The following is a 19,746-nucleotide window of genomic DNA, read 5'->3' on the forward strand; positions in this document are numbered from 1 at the left end:
CGCTGTTACGTCATTGTGTGATTACCTTGTCATTGCCTTTGTTTTGAATGCTTGTTAGTTAAAATAGTTGTTAAAGCCTTCAAATTTAAATGCCGTACCCTCCCGTTTTCAGTGACAAAAGCAGCTATCACTCTGTTGCATCACAACCAGTTCTGCCCAGTACTTCTCTTCTGTCGTTCTTTGTCTCCACAGCTTAATGTCTTTTCTAACCGTATTCTACCCTGTTGTATAGCATCCAGATTCTCGTCTTCCCTCCGGTCTCTGCCTTCATATCCTCCCTTTCTTCTCTACCCGTATCATACACGGTTATATCGAAGCTAGCTTTCTCCAGTCCACCCCCTCCCTTTCTGGAGTCTGCCTTTATTTCTTCCTCTTTTCTTTCACCCACATTCCACTTCGACCCACTCTAATGTCAAAGAGGAATATTGTAAAAATGACACATTCCTTTCAGAAAGGAGATTGTATTGACATATGATACTGCTTATTTCTTACTATGTGAAAATTTCAGTACTTGCTAGATCACCCCTTAAGTGTAGCATATTATTTGAATTTGTGTTTTTGTGTGTCTTGCTCTGCAGTCCTGTAGATTATCTCAATGATTTCGTTTCAATCACTCCTCTATAGTTTGCTACAGCACAACACGCACCGATGCACCTCATCGTATACACCCCGTGTATACGATGCGCACTGCACTTCCCGTTGCACCATGATATGCTACTATAACGTAATGTCACTCACTGTAAATGGATTCTGATTTTGGAATAGATGACCAACAACTAGTCAACCACACAAGTCGTAGCTTCATTATCAATGAATTCAACAGTCAATTTCTTTTCAATAAGGCAAATCAGATTTGTGCCAATTTTAGTTTAATCCATCTCAATTCAAGGAGTTTAAGTACAAATTTTGATACGTTTGAATTATTTTTAACTTCTCTCGATGATTTTTCATTTTCCGTTATAGGAATTACCGAAACATGGTTGCATACCAATTCCCCGGACCTATTTGGCATCGAAAATTACAATTTTATTCGTAATGACAGAAAGCGTGGCATAGGAGGTGGGGTTGCCATGTATGTTAATGATCAAATTAAATTTAAAATGCGAACTGATTTGCGTATTCAGGGAGCAGAAAGTTTATTTATTGGAGTCTTAAACGATAATGAGAAAAATATTTAAAGGCTCATGATATACATTTAACTGCCATATTTATGTATAAACACACTCGAAATTTACTACCATTTTTTCATAATGCCTTAGTTACCAATGACCATATTCACTCATACCCAACCCGCCGTTCCCATGATTTTCATTTAAGTAATCCAAAGCTTCTACTTGCTCAAAAGTCGATCAGACATCACTGTCCCGATACATGGAACACTCTTTCTGAGGAGTTGAAACAGTGTGCCTCCTTGTTTTCATTCAAAGCAAACTTAAAGAAGAACATTTTATTACAGTATACGTCAAATACGAGGTAAAACAAATAATTTATATGATTAATGTTGGTCTCCCGATAGCAACATCGCATATTGTTCCCTCTTCCAGCAAACCAATTCTATTATTCTAAATTCCAGCCTATCTGCCCTTGTGCACTTTCAAGCACTTGCGCGCACATTCACCACCATCACACATCAGAGTTTATTTTCCCCTGCTATCTTCGCAGCATAATTTGTATCGTTACGAATCTAGTACGTCCCTACCTTTTCCTCGGGCCGGCCATCTTTTCAAGCTATACGCCTACAATGGTGGCCCAATCCCCGCTGCATAGACGTGCATGCTGTATATCATATCATTAATTTCCTTTTATATCGTTGTTGATGAAAGTCAAACGATTCTGTTTTGAATTTACTTTGTATATTTTCCACATGTTCATGATTATGTACCTTATGTATATTGATTTGCTGATTGATTTATTGATTTGCAGAAAAGAAAGTATCTATCAAACAAAATAATTGGACGGTTCTCTATCAAAAGGCAAGATCATTTCCTCATTCTGGAAATTATTGGGGGAAAAAAATAACATGCTTGTCCCCCTTGTCCTAAAGGATAACTCCCCTGCAAACGAGAGAGTTTTTGCATTATTAGAATTCAAATGAACCCCTGAAGCCCAAAAGTATAATAAATTTATGGAGGGAGATTAAGCGGTTAAAGGGCTAATTGAAAGGAGATAACCCACTCCAACTTTTGCATTTTTTTAAAACTTAAGAGACAGATCTGGTGCATAGTCAGTCTAAAAGTGTAATAAGTCTATACTACATGAAAATGACCATACGGGGAAGAGTGTGGGAGGAGTGTAGAGAGATTTTGCATTATTTTTCAGAATTGAAATATAGCACTCTGGTGCACACTTTGGGTACAATATTTTGACAGTTTCCTATAAAAGAAAGCAAGAAAATTATCACATCTCGGGAATTATGGGGGGGGGGGGGACAAAATGATGTGTTCCTCCCCCGTCCCCCCCCCCCCCCATCAACATCCCAGGGCCCGAGATACCCCACCCCATATAGGATAGCCCCCAAAAAGCCCAGCCTGACGAGGGTTAAACGCGTGTGTACGTGCACGCTCTTCCTTTGCGCGAACACAATTTCAGTTGAAGATTTGGATAAACATGTCCACGATCCCAGAGCGTAAATGCAGGCTTGAATAATATGTAATATAAAAAGAAGGCCCGATGAAACATCAAACGGCTAGAATTCAAGTCTTTGTCTAGTTTCCACAAAATAGGGGATTTAAGCAAACCGCGAGAGATAATGAAACGATTATGATGTATTAAGAATACTCCAACAGTCTGACGTGAACTACACCATGATATACGCAGTAAAACTTGAAGCCTTTTCTCGTCAAAAATTTGCACATACAGCCGCAACATCACATGATTTCATTTATTCCTGGACCTTTTTTCTCTCCATTTCTACCCGCTTTTATTTTTGTTTCTACCCTTTGACAAATCCTGGTCTTCCCCATCCATATATTACAAATGAAAGTCTGCATAACCCCCCCCCCCCCCTCCGCCAACCACTGTCTTCTCTACTTTGTCTTATCATCCACATGCAGACATTAACGAGTGCACTATCGGGGAACATGATTGTTTCAATGGAGCCACTTGTCACAACACAATGGGAGGTTATGAGTGCGTCTGCTCTGCTGCTCATGAGGGAAGATACTGCGCCGATGGTAATTATTTTTCTTTTCTTTTTTTTTTGCTTGGTCTTTATCGATTTCATCGAGCCATATACATGGAAAAAAGCAAATCCGTTCTGGATGCAAAGTAAAACAGCATACATACAACAACTGAAGACAAAGCTAACAATATTTTGCAGTATATACTGCCATAATCTCTCACTTTAACAAGCTGACACTTTAATTAATCAATTAGATAATCCAAGAAAACAATTAAAAAATATATATGATAAGTATAATATTCCACTGAATATACATGTACTCACATAATATTCCTCTTGAATATGCAAACATATCACTATAACTCATATTTCACTTTTTTAATATATATAAGAGAATAATACAAAGAACAAAGTACAATATCTACAACCAAAGAGTGAAATATTTTAGAAAGGCCCTGTCAGCTACCTTTCATACAAAATAAATCTTAATCTGTAATTTTTAGAGAATTAACCATATATCACATAATTCTTACTGTATTCATTTATGATCATATACTATTATTGTAGTTACACTAGCAAGTTGACTAGCGGGAAATAACATTTTATGTAATTGTATCAATCTATGTACTCCTTAGGCCTATAGCCCTATACAAGATGCCGCTACCCAAGAGTTAATTGAAGAGTGCAGACGACAGTTATTGCAAAGACACTGGAAGGAGAATATATCATAATGGGGTGATGTTGGCTATTCCGAAGGTTTGTTATTCCGAAACACACAAATTGCGTATACCAAGAGGTTAGTTAATCCGAAAATGAAAAAGGACTCGTTTAATGTGGCCTTATTCTGGAAGTCTGTTTTTCCGAAGGTTCTTAATTCTGAAAATGAAATAAGATGCGGTTTTTTTTCCCCGAAAATACGTTCATCCGAAATTGGAATAGGATTCGTTATTCCGAAAATGGTGAGATGGTCAGTACGAACGAACATTCCGGGATCTGGGAACCTCTTCTCATTTCCGGATTATCAAGTCTTCGGAATAAGAAATCTTACTTCATTTTCAATTAAACGAACCTTTGGAACTACCAAATTTCGGAATTAGGAACTGTAACAATTATAATGAGCACACCCTGTCTTCCTATCAAATCTCCCCGACGTGACTGTCAGATAACTCGATCATTTACTTTCCCTTATCCCTATTCTAACTGGGACATTTGAGACCAAGTTCTTGGCCGCTGATGGCGCGATCGCCGCAAAATTTTGCCTGAACATAGAGCTAGATGTACACTACAAGATTACATGGTCATAGAATAGAAAAATACTAATTTCATATTTTTGATAAACTAGTTATGCAAATTTATGAATGAATCTTATTTTCACCTATAACTCCATTCAAAAGACTGAAGAATGGCTAAATTTTTGTGTCAGAATTCCTCAAACACATCAAACAATTTTCTTGCAAAAAAAAGCACAATCAACGTTAATATTCTTTGTTTTGTATTGTGTTAATTTCTGATGTATGTTATTGTTTCTTCAACCTTTTGTTTTCTATCATTTTTTGCCTATATCTGTTGTAGGCACTTTTTCGAGCTTATATCTACATTAGAATTGGTAAATTTCAATGAATAAAGAATGAAACAATCTGATTTATATCAATTTAACAAAAAACACAATTTGTATTGGATTTGCTCACAATACCACGAATTTGAGTTGGTGTACCCGGACGTCGCAAATTTGCGTTCAACTTATGCGGTAGACTTCAATGAAAACATTCATGAAATGGCGCGGCAAATCTCTGCGCGTTGCGGAATCATGGTGCGAAATGTCGAGGGGGTCAATTTGACCCCCCCCCCCCCTCCAGTTAAGATAGGGTTAAAGGACAAGTTCACCTTCATAGATATGTGGATTAAGTGAATGCAGCATTGTTACTAGAACACATTTCATTTCATTTCATTTCATTTTTATTTCATTTCCGTTTCATTTCAGTGACAGTTTGAGTAAAATCGGACAATCCGTTTGAAAGTTAAGTTTTTCCTCAGTCACTGCTGGATGAGAAGGCTGCTACAGGTGATGTCACATGTCTGGAATGATGTAAAGAAAATTCAACATATTTTCACTTGTCTCGCATAATACAAGAACACTTGACTAACCTCTTTCAGTAGGCAGGGGGAATAATACATGTATAATCCTTAACACACGTCAGTGCAAGTCGAGGAAATGGGCATTTTTTCATAAAATAAACAAGTTATGAAATTCGCTTTATATTTTCCTTTTCTCATTCTACGCATGTAACATCATACACTGTAGTAGTCTTCTCATGCAGCAGTGACTCAAATACTTTTAAAAATTCATAGCTTTTGAACGGATTTTCCGATTTTTCTCAAAGTTTCACTGATGTGCTCTACTGATATGGCTGCATTCCCTCAATCCGTATAATAAAGGTAGACTTGTCCTTTAATTATAATATTATATCGTCCTGATTTCGCAGACGTCGATGAGTGTGCCACAGGAATCCACGACTGTTTCTCCGGCCCGCATTGCCGAAACTTGGACGGAAGCTTCACCTGCTCTTGCCCGTCCGGTTACACTGACCAGCAGCCATCTAACCCCGGAAGAAACTGTTCTGGTGAGTTTGTCTATCTATTTTGAATTTATTTCATGTTCTCTGGTTGTAGACCTGAATGAGCAGATGGGTAGTCCCACATCCTGTTGTCCGTCATTCATCACAAGTGTCTTAAAAATGTCTTTGCTTTTGATTATGACGTTGTTCTTCAGATTCTCAGTTATGGTTGTGTGTGTACATGATTGTGTTATCATTCTACCATGCAATGCAGAATGAACCGATTTACCCACAAACATGCACACACAGACACACACAGACACACACAGAGAGAGAGAGAGAGAGAGAGACACACACACACACACACACACACACACACACTGAATTATACCACAATATGAGAAGCAGAAATCACCTATTATACTTAGGTACTTTTGAACAAACTCCTCCTCCGAAATAGATGATGAGAATGAATGATAAAGTGATAAAATGAGGATACAATGCATTGTTTACAAAGGACAAAACGCTATTTAAAGGGCTGCTGCTAGCGAACTTGAACCAGACACCTCGAGAATAAGAGCTCTTTGGCTTACCCACTGAGCCACAAGGACTCCACGTGGCTGGTATCCTCGATTTTGAAAGGGTGACGTTCGTTATTCCAATGGTTCGTTATTTCGAAGGTTCACTTGACCCGAAGGTTCATTATACCGCAACACACAAATTCCCTATACCCATCGTTAGCTCGAAAATGAAGTATAGGGTACGTTATTCCGAACCTTTGTTGTGCTAATTCAAAGGTTCGTTACCGAAAACAGAATAATTTTCGTTCATGAGATTGTTGCATGAAATGTTATAGGCCTATCAACCTATATAACCGTGCCTCAATATCACATCAAAATCGATCAACATTTTCCATGCAACGTGATCACCCTGGCATGGGCGTCACCAGGGGGGGTGCGTTGGGTGCGAACGCACCCCCCTTCAGATCCTTAAAAAAAAAAAAAAAAAAAAAAAAAAAAAAAATCAGTCTGCGAGCGACCTCAACGCCGGACGCAAAATAATTAATCTTTTCTATTTTTTCTAGATATTTGACACCAGGGACACACACACACACACAAACACACAAATCGTCGGCAAAAACAATTCGCACCCCTGGTTCTGGCAGCACTGATTTTATACATATCTATTAGTATTCTACAGTGTTTACTATCTATCGACCGTATCGTACATCCGTGCGATACGGAGCACTTATACACGTTTGCATGTACGTGTGCTACTTACAAGTATGTAGGGACTATGTACGTTACTTCTGACCAATCCATATTGCCAGCCCAAGAGCGAGCCTTAGCCTCATTAAAAAAAAATGAAAAAAAAAATGGAGGGGCAAGCATATCATTTTGCCCACCCCCCCCTCCATAATTCCAGAGACGAGAAGATTTTCTCTTTTTTTTTGACAGAAAAACAAAATGTTACCCCCATAAAAATATTGGAGGGGCAAGCATATTTGAATTTTGCCCCCCCCCCATAATTAATAATTCCCGTAATGAGAAGATTTTCTTGCTTTTGAAAGAAAACAAAAATGTTGCCCCCATAAAAATATTGGAAGGCAAGCGCACCATTTGCCCCACCCCACATAATCATAATTCCCGCGATGAAAAGATTTTCTTGCTTTTTTGTTAGAATTTAAGAAATCTGTCCAATTATTTCACCCAAAAGCAGTGGCGTAACTACGGAGGGGGGGGGGTGCGCCCCCTCCCAATCCGCTGGTTAAAAAAAAAAAAAACCTACCGAAATAGTAGTTCAAGTGTTAGTAAACTGCTTTTTGAATGAAAGCGTGATCAAGAAATAAGATATTTTTTCTATGATTTCTTTTAACCATAATTAAATAGGTATATAGTGTGAAACATTGTTAAAAAAACCCGAACGCGACAAAAGATTGTGATTTAGCGTGATTCCTGGTTGGCATTCTGCATATTATAAGCAGGATGTGCGCAGTGTACTCAGTACATCCGAACGAAGAGTCGCTACAATGTTGCGCAATGTGATGTAGAATGTACACCTTTGTACCTCACGCTTCGTTATATCAAAGCGAGATCATTGATTTTGCAGTGTTGCTTTACATACTAAATGTCTTGCATTGCCAATAAAAAGACTTGACCTAGTTCCTAACTTTTCCATGTATATAATACACACACACAAACAAACACAATTAGTTTAGGGAATGCTCTAAAGTGCAGATTTTGGACATCCTTTCCACGACGCCACCTCGCTGGTCATATCTCCCCCAGACATGAACATAAACCCACACCCTTGACTACAGTGGCGGATCCGGGGGGAGGGGCGCACCGGTCCCCCCCCCCCTTTAATTTCCAAAGCGAAAAAAAAAAATAATATAGCTTCAAACGACAGTTTTTGGACAGTAAAATGTCAAAATTGTCAAGCTCGCTCGCTCCTCTCGCTCGCATTTAGTCGTAATGCCATTCTCCTGAAGTTGCTGCCAGTAATTGCCGGCAGTTGCGCCTGGTGCGCCCCCCCCCCCCCCCCCTTTGATTTCCAAAGCGAAAAAAATATAGCTACAAACGGCAGTTTGGGGACTGTAAAATGTCAAAGTTTTCAAGCTCGCTCGCTCCGTTCGCTCGCATTTAATGTTTATGCCATTCTTCTGATGTTGCTGCCAGTAATTGCCTGCAGTTGCGCGCGGTGCGCCCCCCCTTAATTTCCAAAGCGAAAAAATATGGCTTAGAACGGCAGTTTTTGGACTGTAAAATGTAAAATTTTCAAGCTCGCTCTCTCCGCTCCTTCGCATTTAATCGTTATGTAATTCACCTGATGTTGCTGCCATTAATTGCCAGCAGTTCCGCCCGGTGCCCCTCCCCCCTTAATTTCCAAGACGAAAAAATATGGCTAAGAACGGCAGTTTTTGGACTGTAAAATGTAAAATTTTCAAGCTCGCTCGTTCCGCTCGCTCGAATGTAATCATTATGCTCTCCTGATAATGCTGCCATTATTTGCCAGCAGTTGCGCCCGATGCGCCCCCTTAAATTCTAAAGCGAAGAAATATAGCTACAAACGGCAGTTTGTTTTTTACTGTAAATGTCAAAATTTTCAAGCTCGCTCGCTCGCTCGCATTTAATTGTTACGCAATTCTCCTGATGTTACTACCAGTAATTACAAGCAGTTAGGCCCGGTGCGCCCCCCCCCCCCTCCTTTATTTCCAAAGCGAAAAAATATGGCTACAAATGGCAGTTTTAGGACTGTAAAACGTCAATATTTTCAAGCTCGCTCTCTTCTCTCGCTCGCATTTAATTGTTATGCCATTCACCTGATGTTGCTGCCAGTAATTGCCAGCAGTTGCGCCCGGTGCGCCCCCCCCCTTAATTTCCAAAGCAAAAAAATATGGCTACAAACGGCATTTTTTGGACTTTAAAATGTCAAAATTTTCAAGCTCGCTCGCTCGCTCGCTCGCATTTAATTGTTATGCAATTCTCCTGATGTTGCTGCCAGTAGTTACCGGCAGTTGCGCCCGTTGCGCCCCCACCTCTCCTTTATTTCCAAAGCGAAAAAATATGGCTCCAAATGGCAGTTTTAGGACTGTAAAACGTCAATATTTTCAAGCTCGCTCTCTTCTCTCGCTCGCATTTAATTGTTATGCCATTCACCTGATGTTGCTGCCAGTAATTGCCAGCAGTTGCGCCCGTTGCGCCCCCCCTTAATTTCCAAAGCAAAAAAAATATGGCTATACAATCGGCAGTTTTTGGACTTTAAAATGTCAAAATTTTCAAGCTCGCTCGCTCGCTCGCTCGCATTTAATTGTTATGCAATTCTCCTGATGTTGCTGCCAGTAATTACCGGCAGTTGCGCCCGCTGCGCCCCCACCCCTCCTTTATTTCCAGAGCGAAAAAATATGGCTCCAAATGGCAGTTTTGGGACTGTAAAATGTCAAAATTTTCAAGCTCGCTCTCTTCGCCCGCTCGCATTTAATTGTTATGCCATTCACCTGATGTTGCTGCCAGTAATTGCCGGCAGTTGCTTCCGGTGCGCCCCCCCTTAATTTCCAAAGCAAAAAAATATGGCTATACAAACGGCAGTTTTTGGACTTTAAAATGTCAAAATTTTCAAGCTCGCATTTAATTGTTATGCAGTTCTCCTGATGTTGCTGCCAGTAATTACCCGCAGTTGCGCCCGTTACGCCCCCCACCCCTCCTTTATTTCCAAAGCGAAAAAATATGGCTCCAAATGGCAGTTTTTGGACTGTAAAATGTCAAAATTTCCAAGCTCGCTCTCTTTGCTCGCTCGCATTTAATTATTATGCCATTCTCCTGATGTTGCTGCCAGTAATTACCAGCAGTTGCGCCCGGTACGCGCCCCCCCCCCCCCCTTAATTTACAAAGCACAAAAATATGGCTACAAACGGCAGTTCTTGGACTGTAAAATGTCAAAATTTTCAAGCTCGCTCGCTCCGCTCGCTCGCATGTAGTCGTTATGCCAGTCTCCTGATATCGTTGCCAGTAATTTGTCGTTTCACACCGTCATTCCATAATCCATTTATAGGGGGTACACCCCCCTCCGGCACTTCTACACCCTCCCCCACCCTTGCTCGCTCCCTCGCATACTAACCCCCCTCCCCCACCCCCCCCCCCCCCAAGATGAAATCCTAGTTACGCCGGTGCCCTTTCCCCGCTTGGTTTCCCTAAAAAAAAAACAGTAAAAGTCTAGGGATTGAGAGCTTCCTATATTCCAAATGTCTGTCCAAAAAAATCTCGTAAACATTTTAGTGTCAAAACGCACCCCCCTTGAAAAAATGCTGGTGACGCCCCTGCCCTGGTGTGTATACCCATAGATGCCTACTCAGATTGATGTTCTTCATAATGATGTGACTAGTATTTATCAAGATTGCTTGTATTCAAACGTCATTTGAGTGCGTGATTTATGAATTAAACAATGACTTTGGGCGTCATGAATCCGTTCGGTATTGGGAAATACTTTATGGTGTCCCCCCTTTTTTTATTCCGTTTGTTTCTTTTGGCTCTCTTCAGACAACAATGAGTGCACTTTAGCAACGCACAATTGTTTCAACAACGCATCCTGCATCAACATTCCGGGCTCGTTCAACTGTTCCTGTACCACCGGATATCGTGAAGGCAACCCCGGTAACCCTGGGAGAACATGCTCTGGTAAACTATGCTCCCTGATAATACATACGTAGATTAATAGTCATGTATATATATATATATATATATATATATATATATATATATATATGTGTGTGTGTGTGTGTGTGTGTGTGTGTGTGTGTGTGTGTGTGTGTAGAGAGAGAGAGAGAGAGAGAGAGAGAGAGAGAATTCAAAATTAATGTTACACTGCATGCACGCAAATTAGCGACTTGTATAACACGCGCTTCGGGAATACCGGCGAACGAACAAAACGCATGTATTATACGCACATACACACAGAAAAACATATTTCAATTGCATGATATGTTTTAGTTATATATATATATATATATATATATATATATATATATGTGTGTGTGTGTGTTACAAATGGAGAAGAGAGGGAGAGAGAGAGAGAAAGGGGGAAGGAATATAATGGGGGAAAGGGTGAGAGTAATGCTGAAAGGAGACTTGGTTAAATGAAACGATATTTTGCCTGTGTGGGACCACAGCAGAATTGAAAACAAAACACACACACACACACACACACACACACACACAAACGCAAAAGAAACACGATCTATGAACTCTAAAAAGGAGTGGTAAAGTCCACCTGTAAACAGAATGTAAGTTCGCTCTCTATGTGTCTGTGCAAGAGTATCCCTAAAAAGAAATAAAAGAAATAATAAAAGAGCACTTAGCTTGGCTTTTCAGAAGATCTGCCACCACTGACCACTGTACTTCTGTGAATGTCCAGTACAACCCAGAGTGGGCATTTGTACTATAGTGTTATGGAAACTACGTTCGTTGGCCGGAGAGCACACTTCCTCTTTGCAAACCACGTTTGCATGCCATAATTATTTAGCAGTGATTAGAGAGGTTTCTTTTTCGGGTGCTGATAACTTATGATAACCTTCCCGATGAAACAGAATATCCGACAAATCACCGAGAAAGGAGACCTTCTCCCTCTCCCACTCATCCATACAACATAAACACTGTTCCTGAGAATTCAACCATGGAGATTTTAGCTCCATGGTTTAGCATTTCCTATAATGTGAGCATGACTCACACAAGCACAAACTTACAAACATACTGCACATTGATATATATATATATGTGTGTGTGTGTATATGTATATATATATACATTGTATATATATTCTCTTTGTCTATATCTATATACATTGTACACACACACATATGCAATATCAAACGTATTCACAAGAAGATGACTAAAGGTTCATCAGTGATTTATTACCAGTATATATATTCATAATTATATGCTGCTACCGAGTTCCTAGATCTCTTTCTCTTCTTACGCTCTCTCACGTTTATATATATATATATATATATATCCTATACTATAATACTCGAAGTTGTTGTTGTTGTCGCGGCCTTATGTATTTCCTGTTTTATTTCGGCGTTGCTGGTTTCTCTATCTCCTCCCGAGCCGTCGGCTCCGGGCAGTTGCGACCGGTGCCGTCGGCCGCAGGAGAGTATCCTACATCGAATGGCGCGGGTTTCGTCCCCTCTCCGCCTCCGTGTCGACGTCGAGGACGAAAAAGAAAAATTAATTAGCTACATGCATAATGCATTTTTGTGCGTGACGAAAGAGCCGAGCGTTTCAATATTCACAGAACCTGCGCTGGCCTCCTGCTTTCTCGATCTTCCATCTTTTAGCTTGCAGAGACACTGGGGGGATACTAAAGATGATGGTGCAGCGAAATCTCTGACATCTTCCGGCGGACGCGCACGCACACACACAATGTACCTCGCAGAACTCTATATACACACTCTACACTGTGTGTATATAGTTCTGTGATGTACCTTTGCCTCCACCTGTTACGTGTACTGAATGTATTGACGATGGTTACACGAATCTGTGTGTGCGTGATATGGACTACAAGGGCATTTACGTACAGTTCGCCATTATTGGCGTCCCCAAATGAAAACAACGAACGTTGGTTATGTAATTGTATTTTGCACAACTGCAGAATACCATATGCAGCTCAGGTACGTCATTTAGTTTGCTCGCCGTTTGCTCTCAAGTCCGGTGTCATTGTACGCAGACTGTTTAGGACGCGGCTAAATATATTTGCCGATCGTACCCTTACATATCAGATTACACGCGCAGCTGTGTCCATTCGTTTACTGCAGAGCTGCTGTAATCATACATATTCATAAGATGAGCGGACGTAGAGGAAAACCTCGCTTTGCCGACCGCCTATTTTTAAAATTGCAAGTGGAAATAGAATGTGTGGTTCTATGGTCTATCAAACCAAGTTTTGGTGACAAAAAAAAGAGGGAGCAAATGAAGACGAATGCAGTGATGTATATATTCATCTTTCTTCCATAACATGGGAAAAATATTAAAGAAAACAAATACGAGGTCGTGAGAACCTACTCCCACGGGTGCCGATTAAACCTGATGACTATGATCTCCCCCTCCCCAAATAATAACAATGATGATAATAATAATAATAATAATAATAATAATAATAATAATAATGATAAGGATAATGATAATAATAATAAAATAATAACAATAATAGGAGCAATAATTGTAGGCCTAATATTAATTATGATAATGTACAATCTGAAGCAGATGTAGTTCTATATCAATATGATATATCAAGCCAAGTTTTGGTGATTAAAAACAAAAAGGAGGGAGCAAAATTATGAAGACGAAAATATCTTATTTTTCTCTCATAACGTGGGGAAAAGAAACATGAAAAAAAAACCATAAAACAAACCGAGGCCTTGAGACCAGCCGTGGATTCCCGCGGGTGCCCGCGTGGATGCAAGAGCAGGGGGTAATCAAAGTCATAGTATTAATATCTTCCCGTTTCGACGGGAACAACCTGTGGGCAGAACTTTCGGGGAATCTCATTTGCGTTTTTGGTAATTTTTCCCTGAATGTTTTTGTTTTTTGCCCTGCGGAGGTGGAAATGTGTGTGTGCGTGAGGGGGGGGGAGGGATGAGGGGCAACAAGACAACTGTTGGACTTCAACGGGTGCAAAAATAACCCCTCGAAACTCAAGTTCTATAATAAAAGCAAGTAGTGGCGGGAATGATCCCTACCAATGGACCGGATCGCCTGGCATATACTACAAAAATGTATTATAAAATTTCTGGGAAGGGTGGTCATTTAGAAGACAGCACAATTAACGAAAGAATGAGAAGACTTTTCTTTTTATTTCTTCAATAAAAATGTGCAAAATCGTATTATGAGAAAACTAGAAATGTCGCTATGGCGACTGGTATGCCTCCGCCATAATGCATGATTCTCCTAATAGGTCTAGATAGTACATGTGGACAATGTGTGATTACATTTTCACAAAACTGGCAAAATAATGAAATGACAAGTTTGTCACAAATGTGTTGAATGTTCACCTTCCTTGACCTTGGTTTAATTGGATGAATAGGAGAGCATGTATTTGGGGATTTAAGGACTTTAACTTGACTTTGACCCATTCATACATTTATGCATTCAGTAATTTTCATGGTACCGGTATGGAGAAAAAGTGCAAATTCTGTACTGAATAGTAAATTGTTACCATGTTCATCTGGCCTTTGACCCTAAAATTCATAAGATAATCATATTCAGGTAGAACATGCATAAATATGCAGTAAGTTCCACGATAAATTGAGCCACTTCCGAGATATGGAGGAAAAAGTTCGTTCAGCACTTTCACTTGATCTTTGACCTTTTGACCTTTGAGGCAAAAAAAAAAGGAAAAGAAAAAAAAAACTCTCCAGAGAATTTCTATTACGTTACACATGCATACATCAAGTGTAAAAAAATAATAATAATCCTGCTGGCATTGCATGAACATGAGGGAAATAGTAAAATTTTGAAGTGTTGCACTTAACCTTTGACCCCCTGACCTTTGACCCCATGAACCCTACATTCTCTAGATAATCACTGCCAGTCAGTACATGTATATACTATGTTCCATGAAGATACCTTGAACAATTTTCCAATTTACAGAGAAAAAAAAGAAGTTTTAATACTTTTACTCGACCTTTTGACCTTTGACCTTTGACCTCATGACCCAAACTTTCACCAGAGAATCTAAATTGGGTAATACATGTATACACTAAGTTTCAAGAAAATATCTTCAGGCATTGCATAGATATGGTGGAAATAGTGAAATTTTATGTATTTGACCTTGACCTTTTGACCTTAGACCTTGAGCACGTGCACCCAAAAGTTGATAGGCACAACTTCACCCCCTAATACACATACATGCCAAGTTTCATTAGGATACCTCAACAGGTTTTGATTTTTACCTTGTCCACAAAATTCATTACGGACGGACGGAAAGACGGACGGACGGAAGGACGGACGGACGGACGGAAGGACGGACGGACGGACAACCCGAAAACATAATGCCTCCGGCACCACTTCGTGGCGGAGGCATAAAAAAAATAAAACCCCTCAGACCCGTGGATTTCCACGGGTGCTGCTAGTATATATATATACGTCGTGTGTTCCGGTTCACTTGCTTCCGAGGATGGATGTGTTATATTTTAGTTTCATGGATCCAAAAATCTCCCTCTGGCCTTTTCAACCATATTTATTTTCTGTATCAGTTTCTAATATCACTCATACACCACGCATCTTGCAATATAGCATTCTTAGTCATTACGTTCTCACATAATAAGCCGTGAACTGCTACACAACATGCCGCCGGTGATTTACATGTATAAACGTTTGTGGCCAACTCAAACAAGAAAACCAAGAACTTGTTAAAGGAAACCAAAGCCTCTAAAAACATCAGTGTGAATTGAGTGAAAGTAGTGATATTAGTAAAACACATCAGTAAAATGTTTTGGAAAATCGGACAATCGATTCAAAAGTTGTAATTTTGTAAGACTTCGATGCCTTCATTGTTACATGAGACTGCTACAATTAATGACGTCATTTTGGACAATAATACAAGGAAAAATATGAAGAGAATTCCACAAAATCAAAAAGTATTATGTATATTTTGTTATTTATATTGTCCATTAAGTGAAGCGATTTTTTCATAAATAATGAGATTTTCTGGAATTCTCTGTATAATATTGTCCAAAATGACATCATTGTAGCAATGACGACACCGAAGTTTTAAAAATCATAACGTTTGAATCAATCGACGGATTTTGCTCACACTTTCACTGATCAATGCTGATGTGTTCTACTAATATTGCCTCTTTCACTCAATCCATATTCATATTTAGACTTTTGTTCCTTAGAAAGCTAGCTATAAATCATATTATTAACATGATAATTAGCATGTTTGGCAGGTCAGAGTAACCATAATGATGCACGTTGTTATGGGAATATGACTGTCAAATTCCCACTGCACTCACTCCCACCGCAAGGCAAAATATTTTGTAAGCCTGCCTGTCCAAATTTCCCTTAATTGTTTTCTGATCTTCCCATTTCTCCTCAAACGTCTTCATTTACTTCTTACTATTTCCTTCAGATATCGACGAGTGCGCAGAGCGAACCAGTGAGTGTCAGAATGACTCGCAGTGCGTCAACACAGATGGAGACTACGATTGCGTATGCCTCCGTGGTTACACCGGAAGCCGCTGCGAGGAACGAGTGAATATCTTGGCCTAGCTCTGGATGGAGAAGCATCTTCGGAATACACTGTACTTCGGAACCATTCGTTTAGTGTTCGGAACGCCGTATAGCGCCCTCTCACGTACAATGCTGATGATAACGATGACAAAATACTGTAGCTGATCTCTACTCACTGATCTCTGTAGGAAATACTTTCCATTATATATAGATAGAGATCAGTGTCTCTTCTTTGTTTATAGATCAGCGGTTTTAGTCTCATTTATAGCAGGCGCAGTATAACCAGTATACATTGTACTAGTATCCAGGGCTGATTAATCATTCCATTTCGTGTGGGGAGGGGGGGGGGGGGGGGGGCATTTCATGAAGCGTTTTGTCCGACAAGTTTGTCGGACAAAGTTGTTCTCAGCCAATCAGATGCAAGTATTTCGGGAGCTTAAAACAATTAGCGATGGTAGTGCTTCTTGATAGGATTTCCTTTTTGCCATCCCTATGCTGATATAAAAGATGAGTGGTACGTAATGGTAAAGAATGGTAAAGACACGGGGATGCCCAAATAGACATGATTAATGATCAATGGACATAAATCTGATCGACATATTGATTTATTTAAAAAAATGTACTTTAAGATCACACCATATCGGTTTTATTTGAAGTGACTGGAAAAGGCTGAATAATAGACTTTCCAAAGGGTTACAGTTTCAAACACTTTCACAGCATACGGCTCTAATTTATACTTTCAATTACACACATTTCTTGAAAGGATTGACTTTTCTTGTATATGTTTTATTATAAGATTAATTTTCATTTCGTTTAATGAGAAACAAGCGAAATATTCCCGACGTTATGTTTTAGTTTAAGATGAAACTTTAGAGAGCTCAGAATAGTGGCGACTTCAAATCTCCAACATCACAGGCACGAAAGCACACACAGAATTCTTTTGTACATCCTCAGAAAACTGACAACTACTTGAATAGAATATTGTACCACCTCGGTGAAACGTACGGGGTAAAGTGCATTGAAAAGAATTAAGACCAACTGATCTTAGAAATAATTGTATATTGTTTTCTGTTTGTTTTTCGGTGATTTTGTCCATTTTCTCACAGGTCAGCTATAGTGTCTGCATTTTACAGTAGTTTTATGAAATGTTTATGTTTGTTCATGTATATCTGTGGTACTATATGTAATATTTCTCATTACAGTATCAAGTCTTGGCACTTGTACCATTTTCGTGTATGAAGACATTGGTATATTGTGAACTTTCATGAACTGATAGATACATGTAGAATCATCCATTGTTTTTGTTTTGGTTAGTCTTTTGTAATTTTCTTTCCATCATGGTGAGTGGTCTCTTTGAATCTAATCTTTTTACAAAAATAAAGAAATTGTGGTACACGTAGAATGCCACGCTGCAGTCCTGTGAATGTTATTTTCATTTGTTCATTCAGATTCATGTCTTATCAAAACTAGATTGAGTGGAAGTTGTAAGAAGCCGAGAATCCACTGTGGTTACCCCCAAGCCACTCATGTTGACATGACAACTGCCACCAATATACTTCCCATGACTCAACATACTGGTACTATTTGTTCAGATAATATTAAGTACTGTAAAAGCGGAAAATTTCGTGGTGGTGGTGTGGAAATTTTCGCGCATTTCGCGCAACCAGAAGCTGGCGCGAAAATAAAAGGATGCAAATATTTTTGCATGTCATATGTTTCTTTGGTCAACATGTTGATTCGGCCGAATTAAAAGCAAGCGAAACTCGTCTTATCCAGTCAAGCGTGAAGTATGCAGCTATTGTCACCCTCTGGCAAGATAGGATAATGGAAGGATGGGGGGGGGGGGGGGAGGTGGGCAGCCATACACCATACCACACTCTAGTTGCTAACCCACAACACAGTCATGAGCAAGTGGCGAATAACAGTTGTTGCCTTTACAAAAAGACAAACAAACAACATTAGCAGCCGGCAATAACGTTTTGCATCTCCCCCTTGTGAATGAATGAATGAATGAATGAATGAATGAATGAATGAATGAATGAATGAATGAATGAATGAATGAATGAATGAATGAATGAATGAATGAATGAATGAATGAATGAATGAATGAATGAATAAATGAATGAATGAATGAATGAACGAATGAATGAATGAATAAATGAATGAATGAATGAATGAATGAATGAATGAATGAATGAATGAATGATGCGAGCAAAAGGTACCAGACACAATGGAGCTCTCCAATAATCCTGAATATCCTTTTAAAGCATTACTGTCTCACCGTCCACTGTCACTTTACATGTAGCATTCATTTCTACTTCACAAACCAGTCCTTCCATTTCGGGGTGTTCCCAAAATCCACATGTTTATGCACCGTATCATTGCACGCCCCTCTCCCTCCGCCAAAATTCACGGCAACACTACGACAACAACAACAAAATACTAGGTATTTCAAAAAACATTTCCCACTTTTGATTCTTAAATTCTTTGAATTGACTTATGTTCAGGTTTTCAATAAGCAATAACCTGTAACATCGATTTGATAAACACTAATGAACATTTTTTTTCAGCAACTGATGATAAATGAAGTAGGCCTAAATAATCAATGATTTATGAGGATAAACATCATTTCACTTTATACAGAATGAAAAATTGATGAAGTATTTATGAATGTGGCTATTCGCATTATGGGTTAGCTTTGAAGAGAAAGTTAGGGAAAATACCCTTTGCTGATTTTTTTTTTAACCTGAAGGAGCAAAAAGTTCTTCAAATTAAAACATTCTTTTTTTTTTAACAGAAAGCTCATCAGTATGGTGTTGTTAAGCTCACGTGCCATTGTTTACAATTGTCATAGAAGAAAAAACAGTGTAGTGGATATATTTTGTAAATTGGATTATGGGTACGATGACCCAAAATTGCTTCTGTCTCCCGCCCTGAAACGCGTGATTACCTTTTTAACCACCCTGGGATCCATGCTGAATACACGGAAGTTCTTGTCATTGTATACATAGACAAGTGGAGTAAGCAGCTCGTCTATCATGTTATACAAATTTACAAAATTCTTCCGTCGAGATGTTTTCATTGCAACTGATTGACAAATTGCCGTGTTATGTTATACTCTATTGATGTCGGACTTTGGTAATGTTTTACGGAAAATAAGGATTTCTCTTCAAAAAAGAAACCACGCAAAACAATCACGGACTGCGCTCTTCCGCAAGCAAACTGATGTAAAATCATCCAAATGTTACAACGCTTTCAATACACGTTCAGCATGCCCCACCTCCCCCTCGAAGTAGAAGAAAAACATTATTCGATCCATGTTTGTGTCATTTCTTTCACTGCC

At 39.3% G+C, this 19,746-nt stretch overlaps 1 protein-coding gene across 1 annotated transcript; it reads left to right on the forward strand.

Annotated features, from left to right (window-relative positions):
• The first annotated feature begins 3,058 nt into the window (after window positions 1-3,058).
• On the forward strand, window positions 3,059-16,543 carry LOC139717397 (uncharacterized). The gene is made up of 4 exons (XM_071628894.1): window positions 3,059-3,173; window positions 5,605-5,742; window positions 10,713-10,850; window positions 16,303-16,543. The coding sequence occupies exons 1-4, from the start codon at window positions 3,116-3,118 to the stop codon at window positions 16,440-16,442; spliced, it is 474 nt and encodes a 157-aa protein (XP_071484995.1). The 5' UTR covers window positions 3,059-3,115; the 3' UTR covers window positions 16,443-16,543.
• The last annotated feature ends 3,203 nt before the right edge of the window (window positions 16,544-19,746 follow it).

This window comes from Diadema antillarum, unplaced genomic scaffold, assembly GCF_040938485.1.
Source record: "Diadema antillarum isolate AM-2024a unplaced genomic scaffold, OU_Dant_1.0 scf00000075, whole genome shotgun sequence".
NCBI lineage: Eukaryota > Metazoa > Echinodermata > Echinoidea > Diadematoida > Diadematidae > Diadema > Diadema antillarum.

Coding starts and splice junctions, on each gene's coding strand:
- LOC139717397 (XM_071628894.1), top strand. CDS start 3,116: ATGGGAGGTTATGAGTGCGTCTGCTCTGCTGCTCATGAGGGAAGATAC. Junction 3,174..5,604: donor GGGAAGATACTGCGCCGATG/GTAATTATTTTT, acceptor CTGATTTCGCAG/ACGTCGATGAGTGTGCCACA. Junction 10,851..16,302: donor CCCTGGGAGAACATGCTCTG/GTAAACTATGCT, acceptor TATTTCCTTCAG/ATATCGACGAGTGCGCAGAG.